This window comes from Triturus cristatus, chromosome 8, assembly GCF_964204655.1.
Source record: "Triturus cristatus chromosome 8, aTriCri1.1, whole genome shotgun sequence".
Classification (NCBI taxonomy): domain Eukaryota; kingdom Metazoa; phylum Chordata; class Amphibia; order Caudata; family Salamandridae; genus Triturus; species Triturus cristatus.
In genome coordinates, this window is record NC_140591.1 from 335731475 (window position 1) to 335745160 (window position 13686).

General features: G+C 44.0%; 1 protein-coding gene across 6 annotated transcripts in view; it reads right to left on the reverse strand.

Annotated features, from left to right (window-relative positions):
* LOC146802083 (lysosomal proton-coupled steroid conjugate and bile acid symporter SLC46A3-like) overlaps positions 1-13686 on the reverse strand; it is a 212933-nt gene that overhangs the window by 47648 nt on the left and 151599 nt on the right. For 4 of the 6 annotated variants that reach the window (XM_085621646.1, XM_085621645.1, XM_085621644.1 and 1 more), the window contains exon 5: positions 4099-4255. In XM_085621646.1, the coding sequence (XP_085477772.1) occupies positions 4099-4255 (157 nt within the window). Of the gene's footprint in view, positions 1-4094; positions 4256-4314; positions 6201-13686 lie in introns of those variants that run through there. The other 2 variants (XM_085621647.1, XM_085621648.1) reach the window with 2 other exon arrangements.

The following is a 13686-nucleotide window of genomic DNA, read 5'->3' on the forward strand; positions in this document are numbered from 1 at the left end:
TGGTAGAGTTCACATGCCCACACCACTGCTAGGCTCTCCTTTTCTGGTCGTGAGTATGCCTTTTTAATGTCTGTTAAGCTTTCGCTTGCATACGCAACAATTTTCCTTTGTGAATCTCTCCCTGGCAAATGTTGCACTAGAATTGCTCCTAGTCCTACAGGGCTGGCATCGACAGTCAGTTCAGTGCAGAGTAGGGGGTCAAAATAGGCCAGATGTTCCACAGTCACCACTACTTGTCTTATTTCCTCGAATGCCTTGTTGCATTCCTGAGACCAGATGAACTTCTGCCCTTGTTTGGTCAGTTCTTTTAGTGGTGTGCTCACGGTGACGAAGTCCTGTATGTACCACGCACAGTTGCTAGCGAGGCCCAGGAATGATCTTACTTCTGCAACATCCGTCGGGGTTTTGCGTTCTTCAGTGTTTCAACTTTGCTGGGATCTGGCCTTATCCCTTGTTTGGAGAAAATGTGCCTGAAGAACACTAGTTCCCCTCTCCCCAGCTCGCATTTCTCTCCATTTAATGTTAGGCCTGATTGCTCCAGTTGTGTGCACACTTGACGCAACGCTGCGTCATGTTCTCTGTCCGTTTTTCCAAATACAAAAATGTCATCACTGTAGTTTAGGCTGTTCTGTACCGGCCTTATCACTTGCCGTATTGTTTCCTGGAATATCTCCGTTGCCGACGAGATTCCGAAGCTTAGTCACTTGTATCTGAACAGACCCAGGTATGTGGAGAATGTCGTGATGTATCTAGACTGGTGATCCAGTTCTAACTGATGGTACCCTTTGCACAAGTCCAGCTACAAGAATCGGCAGGCTCCAGTGAGGCAGCTGATCATGTCATTTAGGTGTGGCCCTGGGTGACGTTCCCTTGCGATTGCTGTGTTTGGGATCCTCATATCCACGCAGATGCGGATCTTTGAGGTGTTCTTCTTAGGAACTGCCACAATCGGAGATACCCAAGGCGTTGGTCCTTCAGCAGGTTCAATTATGTCTTGTGCCAGTAAGCTAGTTATTTTCTCTTCAACTTGTGGTTGGAGATGGATTGGTACTCGTCTATGATGCTGGGCCACCGGCTTGATTGCTTCATTGATGTGTAATGTTATTTGTTTTCCTTTCAGCTTACCAAGACCTTTCAGTGTAACAGGTTATTCTCGTAGGATGTTCCCCGTTTCCGACACGTGGTATGTCATTGCTAGTAGCCCCATCACCTGTGCCGTCACGTTGCTTAGCAGGCATGGTGCTGGGTTGTCTCCTTTGAGCACATGTATTTCTTCTTGGTAGGACCTGCCTTTGTATGTTAAAGTCTTCGTGAATTTCCCCATATTTTCTACTGGCCTTCTGGACCCCACATGAACACATCCACTGCCGACGGTGATAGCTGTGGTTTCACTCTTATTTTCTGGTATTCTAACATGCACATGATGTTGCATGTTGCTCCACTGTCAAGCACAAACTTAGCTTGGTGGCTCCCTACATCGATGTCCACAGTGGCTGTCTTCTTTATTTGTTGTTTTTCCACAAGATAAACGTGCTCTGTCTCTTTGGCTTCTCTTGGTGCGTCTGACATCAGATATAGTCTCGCTTCTGACACAGGTGCTGCTGTTTCTTCTGCTTCGTCGGAGGAGCTGCGATTGGCAGTATCCATGTGTCGTGCGTACCTGTTACTGGTCATCCTTAGTCTCATTGTTCTGACTCTTTCACTTCTGAATTGTCTGGTCATGCATGTGCTTGAAAAATGATTGTTCCTGTTGCACTTTCTGCATTTCTGACCCATTGCTGGGCAGGCACCGACGTGTGGGAATTCGAGACCACAGCGGTAGCATGTTTGTTCGCCCTTTTTTGGTATGCTCGGCGTCTGTAATTCTTTCTTTTTGAAATTCCCATTGACGCGATGTGCTAGCGCCACTCTCTTCTCTTTTCCCAACTCCATCTGCTTGGCGTGCTCTGTGGCTCGTGCTTCCTGGCGAGCCATCGTCAATATCTTTTCCAGCGTCGTTGGTTCCTTCAGAATGCGTACTCTGAACACCACCGACTGACAACCTTCGATGATGCGCAGTCTTATGGCTTGCTCATTGTCAAATTTGTCAAACTCGCAGTATGTGACCAGTTTTCTCAATCTCGTCGCAAAATCGTCTAGGCTCTCTTCTCCTTGCTGGCACGCAGTGTTGAATGTGTATCTCTAAAAGGCGACGTTTCGGGTGGGGGAAAAATTTCTGAGTGAGACACTTTATCACTCCCTTGTAATCCGCCGTTTGATCGGCGGGAATGTTAACAATAGATCCTCTATTTCATCCCCTGCGAGATTCAGAAGCAGGTGCAGTTGCTTGCTATCCGGGACGTCCGTGGCGCTCATGTAGCGCTCAAATTTTCTGATCCATCTTTCCCACCGGATACCCGCCTGCGGCTCCGATAGGCTGAATGGTAGGGGCCTGAGGAAGATTGCCTGCGTGCTCTGTTTTTCATCATAGTCGCTCATTTTCTTCTTTGACCCTTTTCTTTTTTTTCCCATTTCTTTATTTCTCCAATTGTTCCTTTATTTCCTTTCATTGTGCTTATTTCCCTTGTTTCCGTCTTTTTTTCACTATTTTGCATTCTTTTTGTTTTTCCCTATCTATTTCAGTGGCCGCCTGACTTCAAAATGTTCGCCGCCTATTTCTTGCTTCTGATTGGCTCAGCGCCTGACTCAAAGATCTTGCGAGGTTTCTATCCTCTCACTGCTTGCCTGACCTCTTTAAATGGCCACCGCCTCCTTCTTGTTCCTGATTGGTCCTATTTGCCTGGTTTTAAGATGGCCGCCACTCTCGCGATAGTTCGTTTGAACTACGCGCGTTTTCTTCTTGCAGTCTTCTTTATGCACTCACCGGTGCAGACGCTTTCCTTCGCCTCGCGGGCGGGCGCTTAATTAATTTCTCCTCACAGCAGCCACAGCGCTCTTACCGCTTCTCCGCGGCCGGGGTGGGCTCCAGCGACACTGCTTCTTTGCTGCTAAATTCGGACCAGGGTGGGCTCCTTGCTCCGTTTCTTCTATTCTCCCGTCACGCTGCTCGCCGCGATGTTTCTCTGGTCAGCCAGCGGACCAGGGTGGGCTCCTGGTTCCGTCGCGCTTTCCTCGAAAGACAGTAATTCGATGCACCTCTGCTCTACGGATCCCGCCTTCGTTCGCCAGTTGTCATGTCTTGGTGGTCACAGACACGCGGGAGCCAGGTAAGGATCGTATATGCTTTATTGTTATTTACTCTGCTGAGCTGTGCCCCATGCACATCTGACCATGCTCTCCTCTAGATCTGTAATGCCCCCTCCCACACCCTTGACCGGATGTGGTGTCCGGTTCCCTCTGTGTCCTTGCTGTCCCTTGCAGGGTCCTAGTGCCCTGCCCCAGGTCACTACAAAGACAACTGATGGAATAGGTCTGTGTATATGGATATCCTTTAGCACAATTCAAAACCCCTCTTAAAACTTTCTATGTGATACTGGTTAATTTTTGTGTCTAAACGTTTTTTTTATATTGATAAGTCTATATAAATGTGCTGAGGAATGTCTCTAGGTTAAAACACGTAGGTGTGTGTTTTTTACTTTGTGCAAATCTATGTAGAATTGAATCGGTGATCGATTAGGTTCAGAAAAGTTAGTTAATAATGAAAAAAACATGCCTCATTTGCCAAGTCTGAATGATAGCAAGGACCCTGATGTGAACTCAATAATTGGAAAATAGTCAACTTTCTGCGTTTGTGAACAGAAACGTTTAGCATTCCTTTTCAAACGTACACTGACCAAATCCATCTCATCACATTGTTCTTTCTAATATTGTTATGTTTCTGTGCCCCATATCTCTATGACGTAGAATTGTTCATAATATTAGAGGGTATACCATGCAAAATAAATAAAACAGAAAAGACTAATGGAAAGGAGAACTCGGCTACAATTAGTTACTTCTGAAAAAAACTGATACACAAGATCACCAATGAAAGTATAATAGTTTGAAATGCACTTGACTTTGCACATGCGAGGCAATATATTATCCTCAGAGTCAATAGCGCACCAATGACTGCAATTAGTTTTTCATGCATATTGAAAGCAAAGTTATCAGTGTACTCACCACACCAGGATCAGTGGAATCAGGACGAGTCCAGCTGCCAACAAGAAACTAAATCCTGGAAGCCACATGACTGTAGCTGCATAAACGCTACAGAAAACAACACCTGAAACGGTTGCAGTAAAACTCTCCAGGCAGGCAATACATCCAAACAGAGCACCTAGCAAAACACCAACAAATGCATTCATATTAAAAATAGCCCAAGAATAAATGTGTTTTACATTTTTACTGTTAGCCACTTGAACCCATGTTTGAAGGCAAACAATGTCATGCTGATACTTAATATTACATGTATTTGCACCGTATTTTTATCGCTCTTCTGGAAAAAGATATATTCAGAATCATTCATAAATGTAAATAGTTAAAAAATATATATTTTCCATGCTGATGAAGCTTGTAAGAAATACCCCCACATGTAAACACAGCCCAGGTACTATTTCAAAATGGTGCATGTGAATGTTTAATTTTGCTTAGTGAGCCAACAATTACCAAAGCAAAATGATTTGCCTTGAAACACAAATATGATTCCTATTCGCCATACATATCCGAAAATTTCTGTAAAATTAAAAAAAAACTGTAAATGATTCATAATATGTTGCTTAAAATAATACAACGTGTGAAAATTCCAAGTGCTTTCTCTCCAGCAGCTGCCAGGAAGAGATTTCCAGCTCTTCAAATTTACCCAGACATTTCAGGGTTTTGGGAAATATACAACAAAAATGATTCATATTAAGCGAATGTAGAAAACATAACCTACTTCTAATCTTTGTACTGTACACGTGTTCTTCTCTAGGATTGTCTCAAAATGTTCAAAGGATGTGGTTGTCCAATCCATAGTTTTTGACATGAAATCAGGGGCCACATGCATCAACCAAAATTCCGGTTGCAAACGGGCCAATTCGCAGTCGGCCCCTTTGCGACCGGTATTTTGGCATTTGGGATGCATCAACCCAAATGCAACATCGCAAAATAGGTAATCGCAAAATTAGCGATTACCTAAATCGCAAATTGCGGTTCCCGATTTGGGATGCAACAAGCCTTTCCTAAATGCGACTTTGCATTTAGGAAACGCTAATTACCATCAACTGCAAGTTGATGGTAATTTGCAAAAACTTTGAAAACTGTACAAAAGTGAATTTTTCAAAGTGTCATGTAGTGCACACACATGCCCACCACATGTGCACACATGCCAATTTCGGGGGTGCATCAGGATGGCCTTTTGGCCCCCTTGAACCCTTGATATTGCATTCGCAATTTGCAAGTACATATTTGGTACTCGCAAATTGCGCATGCAATTCCCATTCATTCCTATGGGCCTCTAGGCCCATAGGAATGATTGGGAAACTATTCCTTAATTGCGAATCGCAATTTGCTATTCGCAATTAAGTAATATGTAGGAATTGCTCAAATTTTTGCGAAACCTACATGCATTGGCAATTGCGATTCCATAATTGCAATTCCTTAATAATCGCAATTAAGGAATCGCAGTTGCCTACCTTGATGCATGTGCCCCCAGATGATTAATGTGAAAAATGCTTAGTGCCGGATATGTTTTTTTTTGTAAGTGGGCGTGTCAGCCGCCGGCTTCGCAAAGGAAACATATCTGTCTTAATGGCAGGAGAAGGTCCGCCATATTTAGTGATGGCTGACATAACTGTTGACTTTTGCCAGAGGACGCTTCAACCGCTAAGAAGGGGATTATAAAGTAAACATTCTTGGGGCAAAAAGTTGTGTGGCAGTTCAACAATGAGCGTGGAACATAGTAAAATTGACATCACTACGCGTTGAAGCATGAAGGTAGCCCGATATTGGCTTATATTGACACTACCCACAAGACAAGTGACCTTGACATGCTCGGAGACTTCTCATGAGACGCAAAGAATACTTGGCTGTTCCATGGAATACCGGAGTTGATTTCATGGTCATCTTTCATAGAGTAGGGCTTGCAGTAGATGGAAGCAAACCATTTAGCGTGAATTGGGCGGCCATTCTAACATCATTTCCAGCAGTATCTGAACTGCCCACATGATTCCTGGTAGCAAGCTGGTGGAGGAGTCATCATCTGAAGAATGTCATCCACTGTCCTCTTAGTAGGCAGGAGAACCCTGAGGATGTCAGAAAAGACTTTCATCATCTTCTTGCAAACGTCCTCTTAACTCCATCCTCTAAAATATGTATTTAGTGTGCAAAATACATGCCTTTTTTATGTGCAGCAACTTCAATCAATTGTCACTAAGTTCGATCATGAATAACCAGTACCCTTTCATTTTGGGGGCTTTTATTAAACTATAATATAAAAATACAATATATTTACAGAGCATACTTGGATTGCGGAAGTTCCACGTGCCAGCGCCTCAGAGTACCATCACTTTGACTATTAATTATGTTGATGCTATTTCATGACTGATGTAATATGTGAGGTCATAAGCAGTGCATGGCAGGAGCGCAAGTTATAGTTAGCTCGCCCCTCCTCCCATAGCCTAATTAGTCCCTGGACAACCTATCTCCCAGGGCCAGAATTTAAATAAAACGGGAGGGGAGCTTAGCGCTCTCCTCCTGGAGAATTGCCATCCCCCAGGGACCTCATCATTGATTGGGCCCTGGGGGATGGGTTCTCCAGAGCCGAACACAGCTTAAGGAGAGGGGCTGCGCCCCACTCCCCTTATTAAATAGATTGACCCCTGGGGATGTGGTCCCTGGGCCAAAAATGGCTCGGGAGGGGAGGCCATGTGCCCCCCTCCTCATAAATGATAAACCCGGCCCCAGGGGATAGAGTTCCCGGGGCCCAAAATGGGAAAGGGTGATGGGGTCCTACTGAAGCCCCCCATACATATATTAATTCCTAGAAGACTTAAATTACCTAATATCACAACACTCTTTAAAAGGAAGCGCTGACATCCTTAAACCATCCGACTGGTTGTTCGGCTAACCCCCCCACAACCGCAAATAATCTGCACACGTGCTGCTATACTAAATCTGTATTGCACATTTTATATAAGTACTGTATCTACTATTAAAGAGTCCTATTTATAGTTATATTCCATAGCAATCTCACTTATCGTCATACATATATACCCCAAAACTGTATCACCTGTATATCCTGATGCTTATTGTACTTTTGCTTCTATTTAGCCGCTATGAATCTATACTTACGATTATAACTCATGCTATGACGGATGTGCAAATGCTGTTAAGCGCTCTGATACCTTCGGGTCAAGTTCACGCTATACAAAACTTGCCAAATAAATAAAATGTATTCATTAATTAATGGTGGCTGCTGTTTTTTTGTGTTTTCCATGATCTTGAGGGAGTACCGCGTGATCATGGCAAAAAACGCAGATTTTGTTGTTGTCATTTTGGCTCCCAGGGTCTGGAGGACCCAGGGGAGCCCCTAGGAGCCAAAATGACAACAAAAAAATCTGCATTGGGGCCTTCAAGGACAAGGCATGCCTACCTGTCTCCTTTATATAATTTAATTTTTTTTACTGCAGAACAGAGGACTACGTTCCTGAGTCCTGTAATAGCTGCCAGCAACATTTTTCTCATGTTGGTGGCATCCAATCAGAGCGCTCGCTCCAGTGGGAGTCTGACTCCCGCAGGAGAGCGATAGCCCGAGGAGAAAAAAGCTCTCTGGTCCAATCAGAATGCTTTATTTTTAAATTGGTGCTCCCGAGAGACTCGAGAGACTCTTGCGGACCCAACTGCCCAGGTATACATATATTTTTAAACCTTACTGTCTAAAAAACTACTGAACGGATTACAACGAATCACAAAAATCACAATCTGTGGACCAAAATCTAGCTCCTTGACAAATTTGATGTAATTCCGTTAAGCAGTTTTTGATGTAGTCCCGCCTAAAGTCTATGGACAATGCATGGGAATTTTGCATTTTAGACTCTTTTTTCTCATTTCCCGCTTGACGGATCACCTCAAAACTTTCCATGCACAAACTAGGCACAAAAGTGCACTTTTTTGAAAACTTTTGCGAATACCCGTCAAATGGTGCCAAAGTTAATGTAACTACTTAGTGGCAGCTGACATACAGACATATGTTTGTGTATGTATGTGGATTTATGAAGTCATTTCATGACTATAAAGACATTTTAAATCATAATTGCATTTAAGACTTATTTAATACAGACTTAATCTGGTGTCCTAGGCACCCAATGACACCCATCTACACTGAGAAAACACCCTGGGCCCCTCAACTCTTAAAAATATGCTTCACACAACCTGAATAGGGGCAGTAACTAGAAGCTTACTGAACAAGTCCTTAGAACTAGGTTCGTTCCCACCGAGTAAAAAAATCTTCTATAATAGACCACTCCTCCATAAGAAAAACCTTGACCTATCCAACTCACCAAAATATAGGCCTGTATCATTCTTAAGAAAATGCTTGATATAGTAGTGTTTACTTATCTTTCAAAATTTACAGAAAAAAATTACTTGCTGTCAGACCAACCGTCCAAATTTAGAACAGGCAAAGAGTCAGCCAGCATATCTATTTGGGATAACCTGAAATTCACAGTGGAGAAGAACGGAGTGGCCGTCCTATAGTTTCTGGATTTTTTAGGTGTATTTGACACTGTTCACCACCACCACGCCCTAATGCAATGGCTCCACCACAATTGATTGCCTCTTACCCCTCAGACAGAGAAAGTATGGATTATCTACCACGTTTCAAATCAGCCTTTCACACCCAACACACTGGCATCATTCAGGGGTCCATCATATCCACTCTATTATTCAACATCTACCTAAACCTCTTACCAAACCTGATAAAATCATTCAACCCACATACAACTATGCAGATGACAGCTAAATCATTTGAAAATCGATGGCCCAGAGGTTTTGTACAACTCAAAACTTTTTATTTTTTTAGTGAGATTTTGAAAAACACCATACAAGATGGGTCAGTAGAGCAAAACATAATTTGAGTGGCTAATACAGTCAGCCTGCAGTCTGTAGGGGCCTGCAGGAACCTTACACTTGTGCCAGTGTGCGTGTGCTTTCACACCTGAAAGTACGCGTTAAGAGGGTTACGATACTTAAACACCAAAACATTTAATAGCAAACCCCAACCCACCCGCCCCAAACAGCTGGGTGTTGTCGCTGTGGAGCAGTGGGGAGTTGTATAATGTCTGGGGTGGGGCATCCTCATTATCACTGGGGAGGTTTATAAAGGGTAGGAGGGGGTCTACCGAGAGGGTGGGGAGAGAGTGATGAAGTAGAGCAACGCGTTGTGGGATGCTTGGGCCTAGTCACTCAGCACGAGTCATACAGTTTTTGCGTAAGCTATAGGTCACAAAAAATGGGTAATTGGAGGTCTGTCGTCTTCCTCTCAGCAGTGCTGAGCAGTGCTTTTGATCTAGCACCAGGGCATCCAACAGGGATGCAAATGGTTGCTGTCAGAAGCCACGCCTCTCCTCCCTGTGGTGGGCCTTGTTCTACCTTTCTGCCCAGAAGTGCGCGTCCGCCTTCCAGTTATCCACGTGTGCAGACTTCCACCGCATGGTCATGCTTCCTTTGGCTAGCAGCAACAGTAGGTCTGTAAATTTCTCTGTGACCTTTGCCTTAGGGAACCTGGAGAACATGGTGGTCAATTTTGGTTTCCAGGTAATTATTGACAGTGTGGTCTGTACTAAAAGTCAGAACTCCCGAAAAAGGGGGCAGTCCCAGATGGCATGATGAAAGTTTGCAGGATAGTGATGGCACCTAGAACAACTGGAGCATGCCCCGGGGTATAGGTGGCCCATCTTCTGAGGTATGCCCTTTGCAATATATAAAATAAATTAATCGGAGCGGGCATTTCTGCAGACTTTCCATGGATATTCTATTGCCCTCTGCAGTTTCCTGTCTTTATAGGCCCATCCAGAGATACTTTCCCAGGACTCCCTAAGTGGGTGCAAGGAAATGTCTATGTGTTCCCGATTTGCCCTATGGATCCGGCCCAAGGGTCTGTGGCCTGTCCCATGGTGTGTAGTGCTTGCATTAGTGCTTTGGTGGGGGGGGCTACATTTGAGGTCTCACTCCAGAGTCATCTGAGGGATTCCCTTATCCTACCATATTGTAAGAATTGGTCCAGTGGTGGATTGCGTGTGTCATGCAGCAGAGGAAAGTCAAGGAGCAACCCATCCATACATAAATATCCCAGGGTGTGGAGTTTCACTCTTTCCCACCGCACCAGCTCATGGGGCATCATATGTCCAGCTTTGGTGGGGAGGCCGCAGTGGGACACAGCCAGTGCATATGGACTGGCAGTGCTGGTATAGTTAAAGCCCCTCTTCAAGAGGTCAAGGGCGTTATGTAGCAGGAGAGGTGCCTACTTGGTTACCTTCACTACAGGGAAGAAGAGTGAACACAGGGTGCTGTCCTGGATCTGAGAGGCCATATACCCTAACTCATGTAGATGGCTTCCTACTAACCAGTTAGCCACACATTAGGGCTAGGCCACTAGGTAGTATCCATAGATGTCAGAGGCTCCCCAACCTTCTTTGTCCGGGAGTAGTCTCAGTTTCGCTAGACCTATCCAGCGCCTACCTGTTCCCCATATGAGGGCAATCAAGAATGTAAGCAGCTGTTGAAAGTAGCCCTTTGGTATCACATGGGGGAGGATCAGTAGGTAATAAAGGAGCTGTGGCAACCTGATCATGTTTGCTATCACTAAGCGGTCCAGGCTGACAGATGCAGTGTTGTCCAAAAGGCTACCTAGGATCTCTGAGACCTCATGATTCTCCCTAAATTACCATCTAAGAGATCAGGGTGTGTGTGGTAGATGTTAATGCCCAAATAGCGGAAGGTGGTAGGGGCCCAATGTATGGGCTAGGCTCCAAGAAGGACCGCCATCTGTGGCGTGTCATGCACCAGAGAGAGAACAAAGGATTTATTGTGATGGACCTTCAGACTAGAGATATTGCGAAAGTCCATTAAAACAATCGAGACTGGGGTAAGGTCTGCTGCCACATCATGGATGCCATACGCATACAGCAAGATTGTGTGCATTGGGCCTGAGATCAATATTCCCCAAGTTTGACAGTGACGTAACTTCATAGCCAGGGGTTCAAAGGTGAGGACAAACAACAATGGTGACAGGAGACAACTTTGTTGTGTTCTACAACTCAAAACTTGATGATTGCCTTAGTGCCATAAACTCACGGATGATAAGCAATCACATAAAGCTCAACACCACAAAGACAGAGATCATGACCAGCAAAGGCAAAAATACCAGTTACCTTCGTATGGGCCAAAGAATTTGAGGCCCTTGCATTTTCATCAAGAGAAGTCAGAAACCTGGGGTAACCATGGATTCAGACCTATCCTTGATATCACAATGTGACCACATCACACCGAGAGCCTGCTACACAATGAAAACACTGCAACACATCTTCCCATACCTTGAATGCCAAAAAACAGTGCAAGTTATCATCACTCTTGTAACCTCCAAGCTTGATTAGGCCAACAGCCTCTGCTTTGACACACCCAAATTCATCATTCACAAAATACATAATCCAAAATGCTATCGCAAGACTCTTTGTCCGCCTTCACCCAAAAGAACGCATAACTCTAGTCTACAATCACTCCACTGGCAACCTGTAGCCTTAAGTCAAGGTTCAAAGGTGCTCAGCATTGCCCAGTAAGCCTCTTAAGAAAAAGGACCACTTTACCTACAAGTTAAATTCAAGTACTACAAATAAAAACAGGACATTGCTCCAGGCATGCACCATGTATCATCATACAACCTTACCATAAGAAACCAATAGGAGTCACTGATTTTTTCAGTGCAAGCCGCTAAGCTCTGAAACTCCCCACGAGCCAAGATTTGAGGTACTCAGAGGCATAACCACTTCAAAAGACTGTTGGAAGTATGGCTATTTCCAAGATAACTAAATCATCCCGCAATTCTGGGATAGAACCTGGAAAGATAATCTCACCTTCGAGTAAAATTCACAGTTAACAACCAACGGATATGGAACAACCCATCCATCATACTACTTCTTGTATCCAGGTAAGCTAAGAAGGGATGAGCTTTGGTTAGCCAGAGTATTATATAGTAATGTGAATTCATATATAGCCCTTCTGGCCCACACTAATACTAATACCATAATACTCAGCAGTTGCAGCCAACAATGGCTTATTCCTCTTACACTCATATAAGACATATCTGCTATGAGTCTTGTCCATCACTGAGCACTATATCAGGCAATGAAGCTACAATCACAAATTAAACAGGGATGGAAAAAATGAAGAGATCTATCACATACTGCTGGCCAATAGAAGGACTCTAATGTAGTCCACCACTGGAGGTCGCAACTAGCTACACACTATCATTACTTCCTTACATCTCACAATGACATTTCTGATATAGGATGATAGTAACAAAATGCATCTCAAAATTTTCCCACCTCTTCTTTCTCTGACCATGCCTTCTCAGGACCACTATATGAAACAAAATATCAGACTGGACAACCCAGTGCAAAAAAACAGCTAAGTAGACTGTAATTATAAGAAAAACCATAAAGGGACCTACAGAGCTGCTCAAAGCTGCCAGCTTACTGAAAACCATAGTTAGTGCTGCGTCCCATAATACGATAATCACACCTCAGTGATCATCATGCACAGCATGGAAACGCTTTCCACGCAGGATCAAAAAACAAAGATAATACACTCCCAACCACACACTCTACACAGCGTAGCTTGTTGCCATATAAGTTTGAGCATCAGTGTCTCTTCTAAGGGTAGTAGGAGTTATAGAAATGCTTTTGCAATACAAACAGGGCATTCACAGAATTTTAACGATTGGTTTTCCTAGTTTAATTCACCACGCTGCTTAGTGCCGCATCCCATAACATGTTAACCACACCTCAGTGATCATGATGCACAACATGGAAACACTTACCACACAGAATCAAAAAACAAAGACAACACTCCCACACACACACCCCAGACAACATAGTTTGCAGCCATATAGGTTTGAGTATGAGTGTCTCACGTAGGGGGTAGTAAGAGCTATATAAATGATGCTGATGTAATACAAAAAAAGGCATTTGCAGATTTGTAACCACTGTTTTCCCTCCTTTAAAGAGTACTCATGGCAGAGCCATCCTCTTTGGTGGAGAAAACGTATTCATTGAAGCAGGGTGTTTGTTCTCAGTGTAGTGAAGCCGGTACTACTGACAGCCTTCAGAATCACCGCAAGACAGAACTGAGATTAAACTGGAATCAATCTACTATATTAATGTGCTGCTGTAGGCAAACTGGGAGGTACTGCTCTGCCATATTAGTGGGTCTCCTATCTGTAATATCCAGTTACCTCCACTGCCCTTTGACACTAAAGTCACCCTACCAGCAAGGACATCTATCTTTTTTAGTGTCCCCTTGATCAACCCCATTTTTGTCCATGTGGCACAACACTTAAGAAAGTAAGCATAGCACCTACACAGTGCTCTAGCTTCACCTGTATGAGGTTACCTTTGAGTCAAAATAACTTGGCATCTTTTCTCTTCAAATACATCTCCATCTACTACACATCAAGGGCTAGGTAGCACGAGCAGTTCAGTACCATGCATCAGGGGTTAGACTAACGCATTTTAG